This window comes from Erythrolamprus reginae, chromosome 3 (assembly GCF_031021105.1).
Source record: "Erythrolamprus reginae isolate rEryReg1 chromosome 3, rEryReg1.hap1, whole genome shotgun sequence".
Lineage (NCBI taxonomy): Eukaryota > Metazoa > Chordata > Lepidosauria > Squamata > Dipsadidae > Erythrolamprus > Erythrolamprus reginae.
In genome coordinates this window covers 15,725,847-15,739,089 of record NC_091952.1, presented here as the reverse complement: position 1 = coordinate 15,739,089, position 13,243 = coordinate 15,725,847, and the positions used below count along the sequence as shown (strand labels likewise).

Here is a 13,243-nt window from a genome sequence, read left to right as displayed (position 1 = left end):
CCTTGCTGAACCAGGTGAAGGTAGCCACCTTCACCTGGATCCGAGCCACGCCCATTTGGTGTGTGGGAGGAGCTCACCCTCCAATCCCCCAAGGGAAATTGGATCCGGTGAGTCCCATAGGCATCCTCTCTACAATCCCTGACGTTGTTCTAACCTCTAGTTCCTGGAGAGAGGTGGTCCATCACCCTTTTAAAAGATGCCCAAAGGAGCATGCGCAGTCGCTTCTACTGCCCATTTCCGCCCCTAACCTGTCAACCCCAGTGACCAAAGGGAAGCCTAGATCTAACATCTATGTGCGCTGCACCCCCTAACCATTCCATCCGTACTGTCAGTGTGGAATAGGCAAAAAAACGGCCGCCTCTAAAGGGGAGGCCGCAAAAAAATCCTATTCGGCCCCAAAGCGACCTCCTAGAGACACACTGTTGATAGCTGAGGGTGGGCGGGTGTTCGCTTCGGTTCTTCCCTCAGCCAAGGAGGAGGTCCTGTCCGGATCGCCCTTAAATAGGGCGATCCAGGACCTCCCCTTGGCCCAGCAAGCAGCGCGCCCTTCTGGCGTGCTGCCAAAAGCCGAACTTCCGGTTTCACCGGAAACCAGAAGTTCGGGGCTCCGTGGAGACAATGCAGCATCCCTCTGCTCTGGGGGCAATTTCGGCCGGCGGTTTAAGCTGCTGGTCGTGCATTTGTCTCAAAGGTGCTTTTTTTTCAAGAGGTAAACTGAACTTTCTGGTTTTTCTTTGAAGATGTTTCGCTTCCAAATGTCATCAAAGAAAATACAGAAAGTTCAGTTGTCTCTTGAAAAAAGGACCTTTGGGACAACCATGATCTGGATGACTAAGAATCTCTATAGACATTTAACTCTATTGTTGCTGCCTTAAGCAAAATAAGAATTCTGCCGTGACAACTTTCTGGGGCATCATCAACTTATTGGTCTCAAATGTGAAGGCTCACATCAAGGAGGCCCTTTTGATTTCTCTCACTGGGGACAGGCCAGTGGTAAAATAATTTCCTGAGTTGGAAGAATTCATTGTAACCATTTCATTCAGAAAGGAAAGCTGCCATTTCTCCATGCCAGAAAAGAAAAGTGGTAAATTTTTATTTATTTGTTTGTTTGTTTATTTACTTAGTCCAATACACAATGAGGGTTTTAGTGGATATATATCTATATACATATAGTAAAATACATGATGAAGATTATAGAGGAGATACTCATAGTAAAATATATCTAAGAAATAATAGAAAAGAAGATATAGTAATAGAACATATCAATGAAAGAATAGAAGAAGAGATGTAGGAATAGAAGAAAGGTATAGGAGATATAGGAGAGCAATAGGACAGGGGACGGAAGGCACTCTAGTGCACTTGTACTCGCCCCTTACTGACTTCTTAGGAATCTGGATAGGTCAACCATAGATAATCTAAGGGTAAAGTGTTGATGTTATTAAATGTTGTTGGAATAGACGAGATCTCGCTTTTTTTGTTCCGACCGTTTTAGAGAAGCTCCATGTATGTCCTGCCTTTTGTCTCTTGGTCATACTATTGCAAGACAATGCCACAATTTATATTTTAGGTGTCAAATAATTCTTTCTTTGTTTTCCAAGTATCGTGCAGACGTCCCAGAAGGTAAAACCAAAGATAATATCCTTCGCCTCAAAGTGGAAGATAAGGATAGTCCTAATACAGCTGCTTGGAGAGCCAATTATACCATAAAGAAAGGAAATGAAAGAGGAAACTTTGCCTTTGTGACAGATCCTAAAACTAATGAAGGTGTTTTAAATATTATCAAGGTAAGGTAGGCTGACAAACATAGAGATAAGATTTCCAGAGTCACTTCCCTGGCTATATTGACTGCGGGACATACAATGCCACTCCTTTTGGATAATACAGTAGTACCTCTAGATACGAGTTTAATTCGTTCCAGAACGGAGCTCGTATGTCGATCAGCTCGTATCTGGAACAAATGGCTTTAGACTTTGTTTCCCCTCCGTGGAGATAACCAGAAGCAAGGATTCTTGCACCACCTAGTGGAAGCTCGGCTCGTATCCTGAATTTGAGCTCGGGTCTGGAACAGAAATTTTGCTCCCGTCGTGGCTCGTAACTTGGAATACTCGCATGTGGAGCAGCTCGTATCTAGAGGTACTACTGTATCTGATTTGGAAAGATGTTAGAGAAGTCAGAATGTATTAAATTAAATTCGAGCTCAAATTTGGGATACGAGCCGAGCTTCCACTAGGTAGCGCAAGAATCCTTGCTTCTGGTTATCTCCGCGGGGAAAAACAAAGTCTAAAGCCATTTGTTCCAGATACGAGCTGATCAACATATGAGCTCCGTTCTGGAATGAATTAAACTCATATCTAGAGGTACTACTGTATTATCCAAAAGGAGTGGCATTGTACTTTAGCTAACTGCTAGCTGTAGTACAGCAGTTCAAATCTCACCACCAGCTCAAGGTTGACCCATCCTTCCATTCTTCCGAGGTGGGTAAAATGAGGACCCAGATTGTTGGGGGAAAGAGGCTGATTCTGTAAACAGAGAGGGCTGTAAAAGCACTATGAAGCAGTATATAAATCTAAATTCTATTGCTGTTTCAGCCTTTGGTCTATGGTACACCATCTGAGAGAAGACTTCTCATTGTTGTGGAGAATGAAGAGTCCTTCTTTACATGCCAGAGGGGCTTTGTGACCACAGTTGCTTCTCCACAATTAGCTGAATTGTCAGTGACCATTAATATCACTGATGAAAACGATGCCCCTCAGTTCAATCCTCCAGTTCTGAAGCTTTCTCAACAAGAAGGGGTGATGCCAGGAACCAGACTTGTACAATATGAAGCTCAGGATCCAGACGCAGGACAACACAAGATGAAGTAAGTGTTCACGGCTGGTGTTTCCCTGTTAACGTTGCTGGGGATCTCTTGAAGTGGCTTTCTAACATTTATTCCTTAGCACAAACACCTTCCAGATAGGGGGGGGGGGGGGTGTCAAACCCGATTTCATGGAGGCCTGCATCAGGGTTATGTTTGACATCCAAGGGCTGGGGTGGGCATGACCAGGGTGGGCAATGGCCAGCTCGACGTCACTTGTGTCGAGGGCGCCTTGGGTGTCCCAAGTGCTCTGCCAGCAAAAAGGGGTTCCTGGGTTCTGTTTTTGGCTGCCACACCCTCTTGCAATCCTCTGCCATTGAAAATGGAGCTCGGGAGGGTCTCACCATTTTCGCTGGCAGAAGCACCATGGACTAGTCCTTCACTGTTTCCATGGCAGCACCATGGACCAGATCTAAATAGCCCAATGGTCGGATCCTGTCCCCGGGCCTTAATTTTTACACCCCTGTTCTAGATCATTGTTTTTGAAGGGAAGTATCTAAGCACAGAGTTCATTTTTCAAGTAGTTTTGCCAAACTTATTTTTGCTACTTTTTGACAGAAGGATAGATAGATAGATAGATAGATAGATAGATAGATAGATAGATAGATAGATAGATAGATGGATAGATAGATAGATAGATGATTGATAGATAGATGATAGATAGATGGATAGATAGAAAGAAAGACAGAAACATAGAAACATAGAAATATAGAAGATTGATGGCAGAAAAAGACATCATGGTCCATCTAGTCTGCCGTTACACTATTTCTTGTATTTTATCTTAGGATGGATATATGTTTATCCCAGGCATGTTTAGGATAGATAGATAGATAGATAGATAGATAGATAGATAGATAGATAGATAGATAGATAGATGATTGATAGATAGATGATAGATAGATAGATAGATAGATGATAGATAGATAGATAGATGGATAGATAGAAAGAAAGACAGAAACATAGAAACGTAGAAATATAGAAGATTGATGGCAGAAAAAGACATCATGGTCCATCTAGTCTGCCGTTACACTATTTCTTGTATTTTATCTTAGGATGGATATATGTTTATCCCAGGCATGTTTAAATTCAGTTACTGCGGATTTACCAACCACGTCTGCTGGAAGTTTGTTCCAAGCATCTACTACTCCTTCAGTAAAATAATATTTTCTCACATTGCTTCTGTTCTTTCCCCCAACTAAACTCATATTGTGCCCCCTTGTTCTTGTGTTCACTTTCCTATTAAAAACACTTCTCTCCTGAACCTTATTTAACCCTTTAACATATTTAAATGTTTCGATCATGTCCCCCTTTTCCCTTCTGTCCTCCAGACTGTACAGATTGAGTTCATGAAGTCTTTCTTGATACGTTTTATGCTTAAGACCTTCCACCATTTTTGTAGCCCGTCTTTGGATCCATTTAATTTTATGATAGATAGATAGATAGATAGATAGATAGATAGATAGATAGATAGATAGATAGATAGATATAATTCTTTATTGTCCAAGTGTGATTGGACACACAAGGAATTTGTCTTGGTGCATATGCTCTCAGTGTACATAAAAGAAAAAGATACATTTGTCAAGAATCATGAAGTGCAACACCTAATGATTGTCATAGGGGTACAAATAAGCAATCAGGAAACAATCAATATTAATAAAAATCTTAAGGATACAAGCAACAAGTTATAGTCATACAGTCATAAGTGGGAGGAGATGGGTGACAGGAATGATGAGAAAAAACCTAGTACTAATAGTAGTGCAGACTTAGTAAATATTTGACAGTTTTGAGGGAATTATTTGTTTAGCAGAGTGATGGCGTTCAGGAAAAAAACTGTTCTTGTGTCTAGTTGTCTTGGTGTGCAGTACTCTGTAGCGACATTTTAAGCACTTCCCAATAAGACAACTAGACACAAGAGCAGGAATCATTACCACCACCATCACTTTTTAATTAAACTTCAAAAAATATGGATTTTTTGGGGGTGGGGGAATACCCATGTTCTGGTCCAAGCTTAGTGATGCTTTTCTCAGTCAGATAAAACTCCATGCAAATGGGTAAATCATACAGATTACTTTTATTGTCTGGTATCTCCATATCATTCCTCATCATTCCTTTCACCCATTTCCTCCCATGTTGACTGTATGACTATAACTTGTTGCTTATATCCTAAGGTTTTTATTAATATTGCTTCTTCATTGCTTATTTGACCCCTATGACAATCATTAAGTGTCGTACCACATGATTCATGACAAATGTATATTTTATTTTATGTACGCTGAGAGCATATGCACCAAGACAAATTCCTTGTGTGTCCAATCACACTTGGCCAATAAAAATTCTATTCTATTCTATTCTATTCTATTCTATTCTATTCTATCATAGGCTTACTAAGAAATGAAATTCCTCACATCCTATGTCCATAATCTGTCCCATTACATGTTGGTGAAAAGTGGTTCACTTCTCCCATCTGCAGCAAGTTGCATGGTCCTTTATTAAGACTTAAAAATGGCTGCTGGAGAGCATGGCACAATTACACAGCTGCCCAGGTATAGCTCAATGGTCAATAAGAACACACAGATCAGGTCATATGTCATGGACTACAATACTCAGAGTGCAATCTGTCACTACATTACCATAATGCAATCTCTTAAAGAAACAGCTCTTAAACTGAGCTAAATATCCCTTTAATGCAGTGTTTCTCAAAGTGTGGTACGGGAAGGGTTTGTTGGGGGTATGTGTTCAGAAAAAGTTCTGCAATACATCTTGCCTTTTCCAACTTCATATTTGTTCTGTCGGGCTCTCTGGTAGACTCCTCCCAAAAATCCATAGGTACAAATTTCACACACACACACGTTTGAAAATTCAAAACAATGTTCTTTATAATGAAAATTCACTTAAACCAAGCCCTCTTTTGGTATAGCAAAGAGCATTCATCTCCAAACAAACTGGTAATTTGTACAAGTCCCTTATCAGTTCTGAGATATTTAGCTTGCAGCTGTGAGGCAATTCACAGTCCTTCTTCTTTCACAAAGTGAAACACACTTTGCTCTGGTTTAGTTTCAAAGTGGGGAAAAATCAGCACACAAAAGGTCAAAGTCAGTAAAGCAGTCACGAAACACAACGATCAGATAATCCTCCACAATGGCCAAACCCACAGGCTGCTATTTATAGCAGCCTCACTAATTACCACAGCCCCACCCAACCACAGGTGGCCTCATTTTCTTTGATAATAATCTCTCAGTTGTTGTTGCCTATGCATCGCTCTCCGCATGCGTGGCTGTATCATTAACTCTTGTTCTGAATCCAAGGAGGAGCTAGATAATTGATCTCCTTCTGAGCTGTCTGCCACACTCTCCTCCTCCCTGTCACTCATGTCTTCTTGGTCAGAGGAGCCTTCATCAGCAGATTCCACCGGGGGCAAAACAGGCCTGCAGCATGTGGATGTCTCCCCCACATCCACAGTCCTTGGGGCAGGAGCTGGGCCAGAGCTAACCACAACAATATTTATGTGAAGTTGCTTTTCAGCATTTGTAGACATTAAGTCGAAAAAAGGAACAGACTATTGGATGTGGAACCACGTCTCAGATTAAAATTAACAACCAAGGAACCAAATTATAACGATATGTCATCTCTGCACAAACAATTTCATCCTTCTCATTGATCCAAAGAAATGCTATTTGTAATATAACTGTTATTTATATTTCATAATGAACAATTTTATTTTTTTGTTTATTATTATTTTGTGTATGTACCAAAAAAATAAAAAAAATATTTTTTTAAATTTTTATTAAAATACATCCATTTTTTTTATGAGGGGTACTAAGCATTACTAAAATTATAGAAGGGGTACCCATATGTCAAAAGTTTGGGAAACGCTGCTAGTCTATCAGCACAACTCAACTATCAAAGCAAATCGTACGGAATCATGATTTAAAAGTGGGATGAATTTGGGCAATTCCACCTTATTAAGCTTATCAGTTTTATATTTGGGCAAGATGTAAGGATATAACCTCACTAAAAACTTCAGATTTGACTAGGTCAACAACAGGAAACACTATAATCTAGTCTAGAAGTGCTTATTATTATTATTATTATTATTATTATTATTATTATTATTATTATTTAGATTTATTTACTAGACTATAATCTAGTCTAAAAATGCTTATTATTATTATTATTATTATTATTATTATTATTATTATTATTATTATTAATTTGATTTGTATGCCGCCCCTCTCCGGAGACTCATGCTGTTGCTATTGCTGGAATCCACTCCCCTAATTCTTATCTATGGAGATTCTCAGTCGCTAAAAGAATGCAAATGACCAGCTGTCTGAAAGGAATATAAATCCTTCCATTTCCCACCATCCAATCAGAGTTGATGAGAAGCAAAATGTCTTTAAAGAAAAACCACAAAGTCCAGACTTGGGGGTCCCCTAATTCTTGGGTGGGAAATTAAATCTCACAATTACACAATAGACTTATTCAGAGGAATATTCATCTGTTGCTGTCTTTTAAGATTAAAAGTTTATTGATCTGTTCTTTATATTCTTTGTCACTCACGGTTAAAACATTTGCCTTTTTAAAGATATAATGTAGTGTCAGATCCAGCTGGCTGGGTGACAGTCGATGAAAATTCTGGAATTGTGACAGCTGCAAAAATTCTTGACAGAGAATCCCCATTTGTGAACAACAACACGTACACCATCGTGATTCATGCCATTGATAATGGTACGTTCATTCTCTTTGTTTATTTGTGAGTTCTTGAGCTTAGACAAGGTAAAGGCTCATCAAGAATTCAAAGTCGTCTCAAAGTCATCCTAATTTATTTATTTTATTATTTATTTATTGGATTTGTATGCCACCCCCCTCCGTAGACTCGGGGCGGCTAACAACAATGATAAAAAACAACATGTAACAATCCAATTAATAAAACAACTAAAAACCCTTATTATAAACCAGACATACACACAAACATACCATGCATAACTTGTAATGGCCTAGGGGAAGGAATATCCTAACTCCCCCATGCCTGGCAGCAAAAATGAGTCTTGAGTAGTTTACGAAAGACAGGGAGGGTGGGGGCAGTTCTAATATCTAAGTTCCAGAGGGCCGGGGCCGCCACAGAGAAGGCTCCTCCCCTGGGGCCCGCCAAACGACATTGTTTAGTCGACGGGACCCAGAGAAGGCCAACTCTGTGGGACCTTATTGGTCGCTGGCATTCGTGTGGAGGTAATCTGGTCCAATGCCATGTAGGACTTTAAAGGTTATGACCAACACTTTGAATTGTGACCGGAAACTGATAGGCAGCCAATGCAAGCCACGGAGTGTTGAAGAAACGTGGGCAAATCTTGGAAGCCCTACGACGGTTCTCGCGGCTGCGTTCTGCACGTTCTGAAGTTTCCGAACACTTTTCAAAGGTAGCCCCATGTAGAGAGCGTTGCAGTAATCGAACCTTGAGGTGATGAGGGCATGAGTGAATGTGAGCAATGACTCCCTGTCCAAATAGGGCCGCAACTGGTGCACCAGGTGAACCTGGGCAAATGCCCTCCTTGCCACAGCCGAAAGATGATGTTCCAATGTCAGCTGTGGATCGAGGAGGACGCCCAAGTTGCAAACCCTCTCTGAGGGGGTCAGTAGTTCCCCCCCCAGGGTAATGGACGGACAGATGGAATTGTCTTTGGGAGGCAAGACCACGCCGTCTTGTCTGGGTTGAGTTTGAGTTTGCTAATACAGTTTTGGAACTAGTTTCCTCTATATGTATTTTAAAAGTTGTAATGTGGGTATCTTTTTTCAGAGATAGCTTTTTCTAGATATTGTACAAGTGTTGAGATAGTTCCCTACCTCAGGGGTAGGCAAAGTTGGCTCTTCTATGACTTGTGGACTTCAACTCCCAAAATTCCTGAGCCATTCATGCTAGCTGAGGAATTCTTGGAGTTCACATGTCATAGAAGAGCCAACTTGGTCTACCCCTGTCCTAGCCCATAGGAAACATCACTATATTTATAGGATATTGGATGTATGTTTTGCAGTGTAATGCATGTAATAGATCAACAAATTTAAAATTTAGCATGTTGTTTGTGTCTGAATCATTTAATCCATTCAAATTAAAATGATAATGGAGGATTTTTATTGCTGTTGTTAAAAATAATAGGCTGCTTTAAATGCCTATAAAGGAAAATATGAACAAAATGATAAGAGTTTCTTCCATATATTTTTAAAGATCAGAATCTGTCTTAAAATACTTTTCTTGTCATAAACCATTTATTGAAACTAGTTCAACTCTGGCCACTGAGCTGTCCATTTAGTTTGAAAGATGCCAAGTTGGGATGAAGGATGAGGACTTTAAGTTTAGAGGTGGCTTCTCAAAGACAGTGATGTGGAAAGTTTGCTTAGGAGGTCAGATGTCTACTGTAACAGTTAAAATCCATTGTTAGTACTATGTACAAGCAGTTGGGTTGGTAATATATAAACAAGCCAACAATGTATGGTTGTATGGAGTGATGTAACGTAGCTTTAAAATGTGTGCTATGATCTGATTGACTGTAGTATTGCAAGTTGCCATAAGAGGGAGCTCAAGATCATGGTTTATTCTCTCTGTTGTGTCAATCTGTTTGACTTGATAGTAAGCTCTGTGTATATGCTCTGATATTGTGATGTGTTTGTAAGCTGTAATATCTTTGTTGAATGTATATGACAAAAACAAACTGGTAAGAAGACTATTGTACTTCTAGAGATTGACTGATTTGAACACGTATGACTTGGAATGTTTATTTGAACTGTTGTGTTTCTTAAAGTAAATAGTATATGCACTTTAGTGCATCTGTGCATGGCTGGATAATTACTCATATCTACTGCAATACCCCGTTTCTATGTGCATGTCCTTGATAACACAAAGGTTGTTTTGCACACACCTTAACACCCATCACCACATTCAGTCTGCATTACATTTTTTTCAGAATTATTCTAACCTTTCAGGTTTTGTGGTGGCTTGTGCTTCAAAAGACAGATAAAACCAAAAGAGGGGGGAAATGTGAGGACAGGGGTAGAAGAAAAAAAATCTGCATATGACATAGTTGGATTTACACTAATAAAATTAATTAAAATGTGAATAATGTCTCCATTAAGAGAACTTATGATAGGTGGATCAAGGCAGTCATAGAATGGATCCCACTCGCTAAAAAGCATCCAAAAAAATAGATCTTGTGTGGGTCCAATTGGCAAAAAAAAGAGCTCAGGACTGTATTGGTTTGGCAACCCGCAGAAGAGGTCTTCATCCTGCAGTGGATAGACAATGTGTGCTGACAGACTAAAAGCATATTTAGCTCAGATTAGGAGCTGTTACTTTAAGAGATTGCATTAGGGCAGTGGTTCTCAACCTGGGGATCGGGACTACTTTGGGGGTCAAATGACCATTTCACAGGGGTTGCCTATGGGAAAAGACAAATTTCCCATGGTGTTAGGAATTAAAGCTTCTATTCTGGCGCCTTGGAACATATTTTTACATCTGACCAACCAGGTATTTACAGTGGGGGTGTCCCTCGACCTTCCTGCCAATCAGCTTAAAGCTCTGTTGGGAGAATTGGAGCTAGACTTATGGTTGGGGGTCACCACAACAGGAGAAACTGTATTAAGGGGTCATGACATTAGAAAGGTTGAGAACTAGTGATGGGCGAACCCAACGGTGATTGGGTTCAGCAAGTTCAGACGAACTTTACGCAAAATTTGGCCGAACCTGAACCGAACCCGAACTCTGAATGCTGCGTGACATCAAAGCTCCGCCCCTGGAATTCCATCATTTTTTAATTTTATGGATTTTTTATTTTTATTTATTTTTATTTTTACGAAAAAGGACGCTGCAGCGGCGCTGCAAGCGAAGGATGGTCCTTTCACGTAAAAATAAACATGTTTATTTTTACGTGAAAGGACTGCCCTTTACTTGCAGTGCCGCTGCGGCGTCCTTTTTCGTAAAAATAAAAATGTTTACTTTTACATGAAGACCTCCCTTTGAAGGAGCTGGGGAATCCCTCCCACAAAGAGATTCCGGGGGTGGAGCTTTGACGTCATCGGCAGGTTGCTAAGGACGCCAAGGTGATCACTTCCTGGATTCCATGGAATCCAAGAAGTGATCACCTTGGCGTCCTTAGCAACCTGCCAGTGACATCAAAGCTCCAAACGCCGAACGCGACCCTGAACTTTGCCCGAAGTTTCAAAAAAATTTGGGTTCGTGTTCGGCATGCCGAACACCGCAAAATTCAGTACGGACCTGAATTGTGCGAGTTCGGTTCGCCCATCACTATTGAGAACCAGTTCATTAACAGATTGCACTCTGAGTAATGTAGTTCATGACATGTGACCTAATCTGAGTGTTCTTATTGGCCATTGAGCTATATCTAGGCAGCTGGGTAATTGCCCCATGCTCTCCAACAGCCATTTTTAAGTCTTAACCAAGGACTATGCAGCTGCCTGCAGAGAGAAGAAATGAATGGGACAGATTAAGGATATGGACAGATGAATGGAGGAATTTCATCTCTTAGTAAGGCTATGATATGGAGATACTAAACAATAAATGTAATCTGTATGATTTACCCATTTATGTGGAGTTTTATCAGAGTGAGAAAAGCATCACTAAGCTTGCACCAGAACATAATGGCTAGAATAATGATGATGACTATCTCTATATATTTGATTTTTCTTCTTCTTGTACTATATTGTAACTAGGAGGCAGCTTACAGCTTCTTCTAGAATTTTTGAGAATTGCATGCCAACCAAATTATGCCATCTAAATTATTTTCTGTTTCAATTTGAAGATTCTGCCCTGCTTCTATATTCTTCTAAAAAAATAAATCAAACTATTGTTTTCTCTCCAGGTGTTCCACCGTTAACTGGCACGGGTACCATTCAACTTTACCTTTCTGACCTGAATGACAATGCTCCAATGCTAGTTACAACATCCTTGACCATCTGTGAGGGAAGTGCAATGGGTCCTTTTCATATAAACGCTGAGGACAAAGATTCCCATCCATACGCAGAACCTTTTACGTTCCAATTAGAAGATGCCTTACAGGGTACCGAAAAGCTCTGGAGGCTGGGAGAGAGCTCTGGTAAATGACTGCTAATTGGGGATTATCATATCCTTTGATTTCACCTCTGATCAAGGTTTCTTCTGGAAATGGAGAAGAAACATCGAAGTCTCAAGGATGGTCAGACCTTCAAGGAAGGCCAGGTTTAAAAAAAAACTAAAACCACAATCCAGAATTGATATTTTATGGTCTAAGAGAGCATCCCCCAAATTTTTGGAGTGCCGGGAACTGGTTCCGTGGAGGGTGGGTTTTCCACAGACCAGGAGAAACGTGGTTTTCCACGCTGCCTGGATCCTGTGAATACATGGATGAGACTTCATTTGCTTGCGCAGCCCAGTTCCTGGCAGGCCTAAGATTGGAACTGGTCCTTGACCTTGGGATTATAGAGCCCTGGTTTAAGCTATAATAACAGAATATTTCTCTGCCTGCCATTTTAGAATAACACCAAAGTGGGTGTCAGGATTCCAAGTAATACCCCTGCCCAGGGCCACCATCAGGAATTTTGGGGCCCCATACAGCCTAAGTGTCTGCCTCCCCCCGCCGCCATTTTAAAACTACTTTATTTTGCGACATACCAATTATGTATTAAATTTACCTTTCACGAAAAAAATGTAAACCCTGCCACTACAACAAGGTACACTTGTTTGACAGATTAATAATATGAGTCATTTTGTTCAATCTTTTGGTCAAGTATGTTTATTACTATAGTGCAAATATGACATCATAAAGGAAAGCACAGTGCACATCCAGGCGGGTCAGTGAGGGAACCAAATTGGAACCAAGGTAGGAGAGAGCGAGAGAGAGAGAGAGAGAGAGAGAGAGAGAGAGCGCACGCGCGTGTGTGTGAAGGAGAGAAATCACCTTGCATGATGAGGCCGAGCGATTAATTCTAAGGGAACCGATAGTGAGGGGTGGGTGGCGTCCAGCACCTTCCCATCTCTCTCTCCCTTTCACCTGCATGTGGTGCCTTCAAGCCAGGGCGAGGAGAAAAATGCCCCCTTCCTTCGGGTTTAACACAAATTTTAAAAAAATTGGGGGTGGTGGTAAGAGAAGTTGCGACTAGGAGAGGAAAAGATTCTTTAAAACTTGCCAGCGCGCCTCTTGGGCGCGGAGAGTGCTGGAAATAACCCCCCCTCCCTCCCAAAGGGAACTAACTCGAGCCGTTTCTTTCGTGTTTCACCATACAAGGCTTTGGGGGGGGAAAATGAAACCGGAAATGGGGGGGGGGGGCGGGGAAGGGTGTGAAGGGGGGGGGGAGAGAAAGGAGGCTTGACCGATTAAAAAAATGACTGCTGTGGGCGCCAGG

At 41.0% G+C, this 13,243-nt stretch overlaps 1 protein-coding gene across 1 annotated transcript in view; it reads left to right on the top strand.

Moving 5' to 3' along the window:
• Positions 1–13,243, top strand: part of CDH26 (cadherin 26) — a 58,558-nt gene that overhangs the window by 30,445 nt on the left and 14,870 nt on the right. The window contains exons 8-11 of the mRNA XM_070744516.1: positions 1,599–1,784; positions 2,589–2,860; positions 7,443–7,585; positions 11,725–11,958. Of these exons, the coding sequence (XP_070600617.1) occupies positions 1,599–1,784; positions 2,589–2,860; positions 7,443–7,585; positions 11,725–11,958 (835 nt within the window). The remainder of the gene's footprint in view (positions 1–1,598; positions 1,785–2,588; positions 2,861–7,442; positions 7,586–11,724; positions 11,959–13,243) is intronic.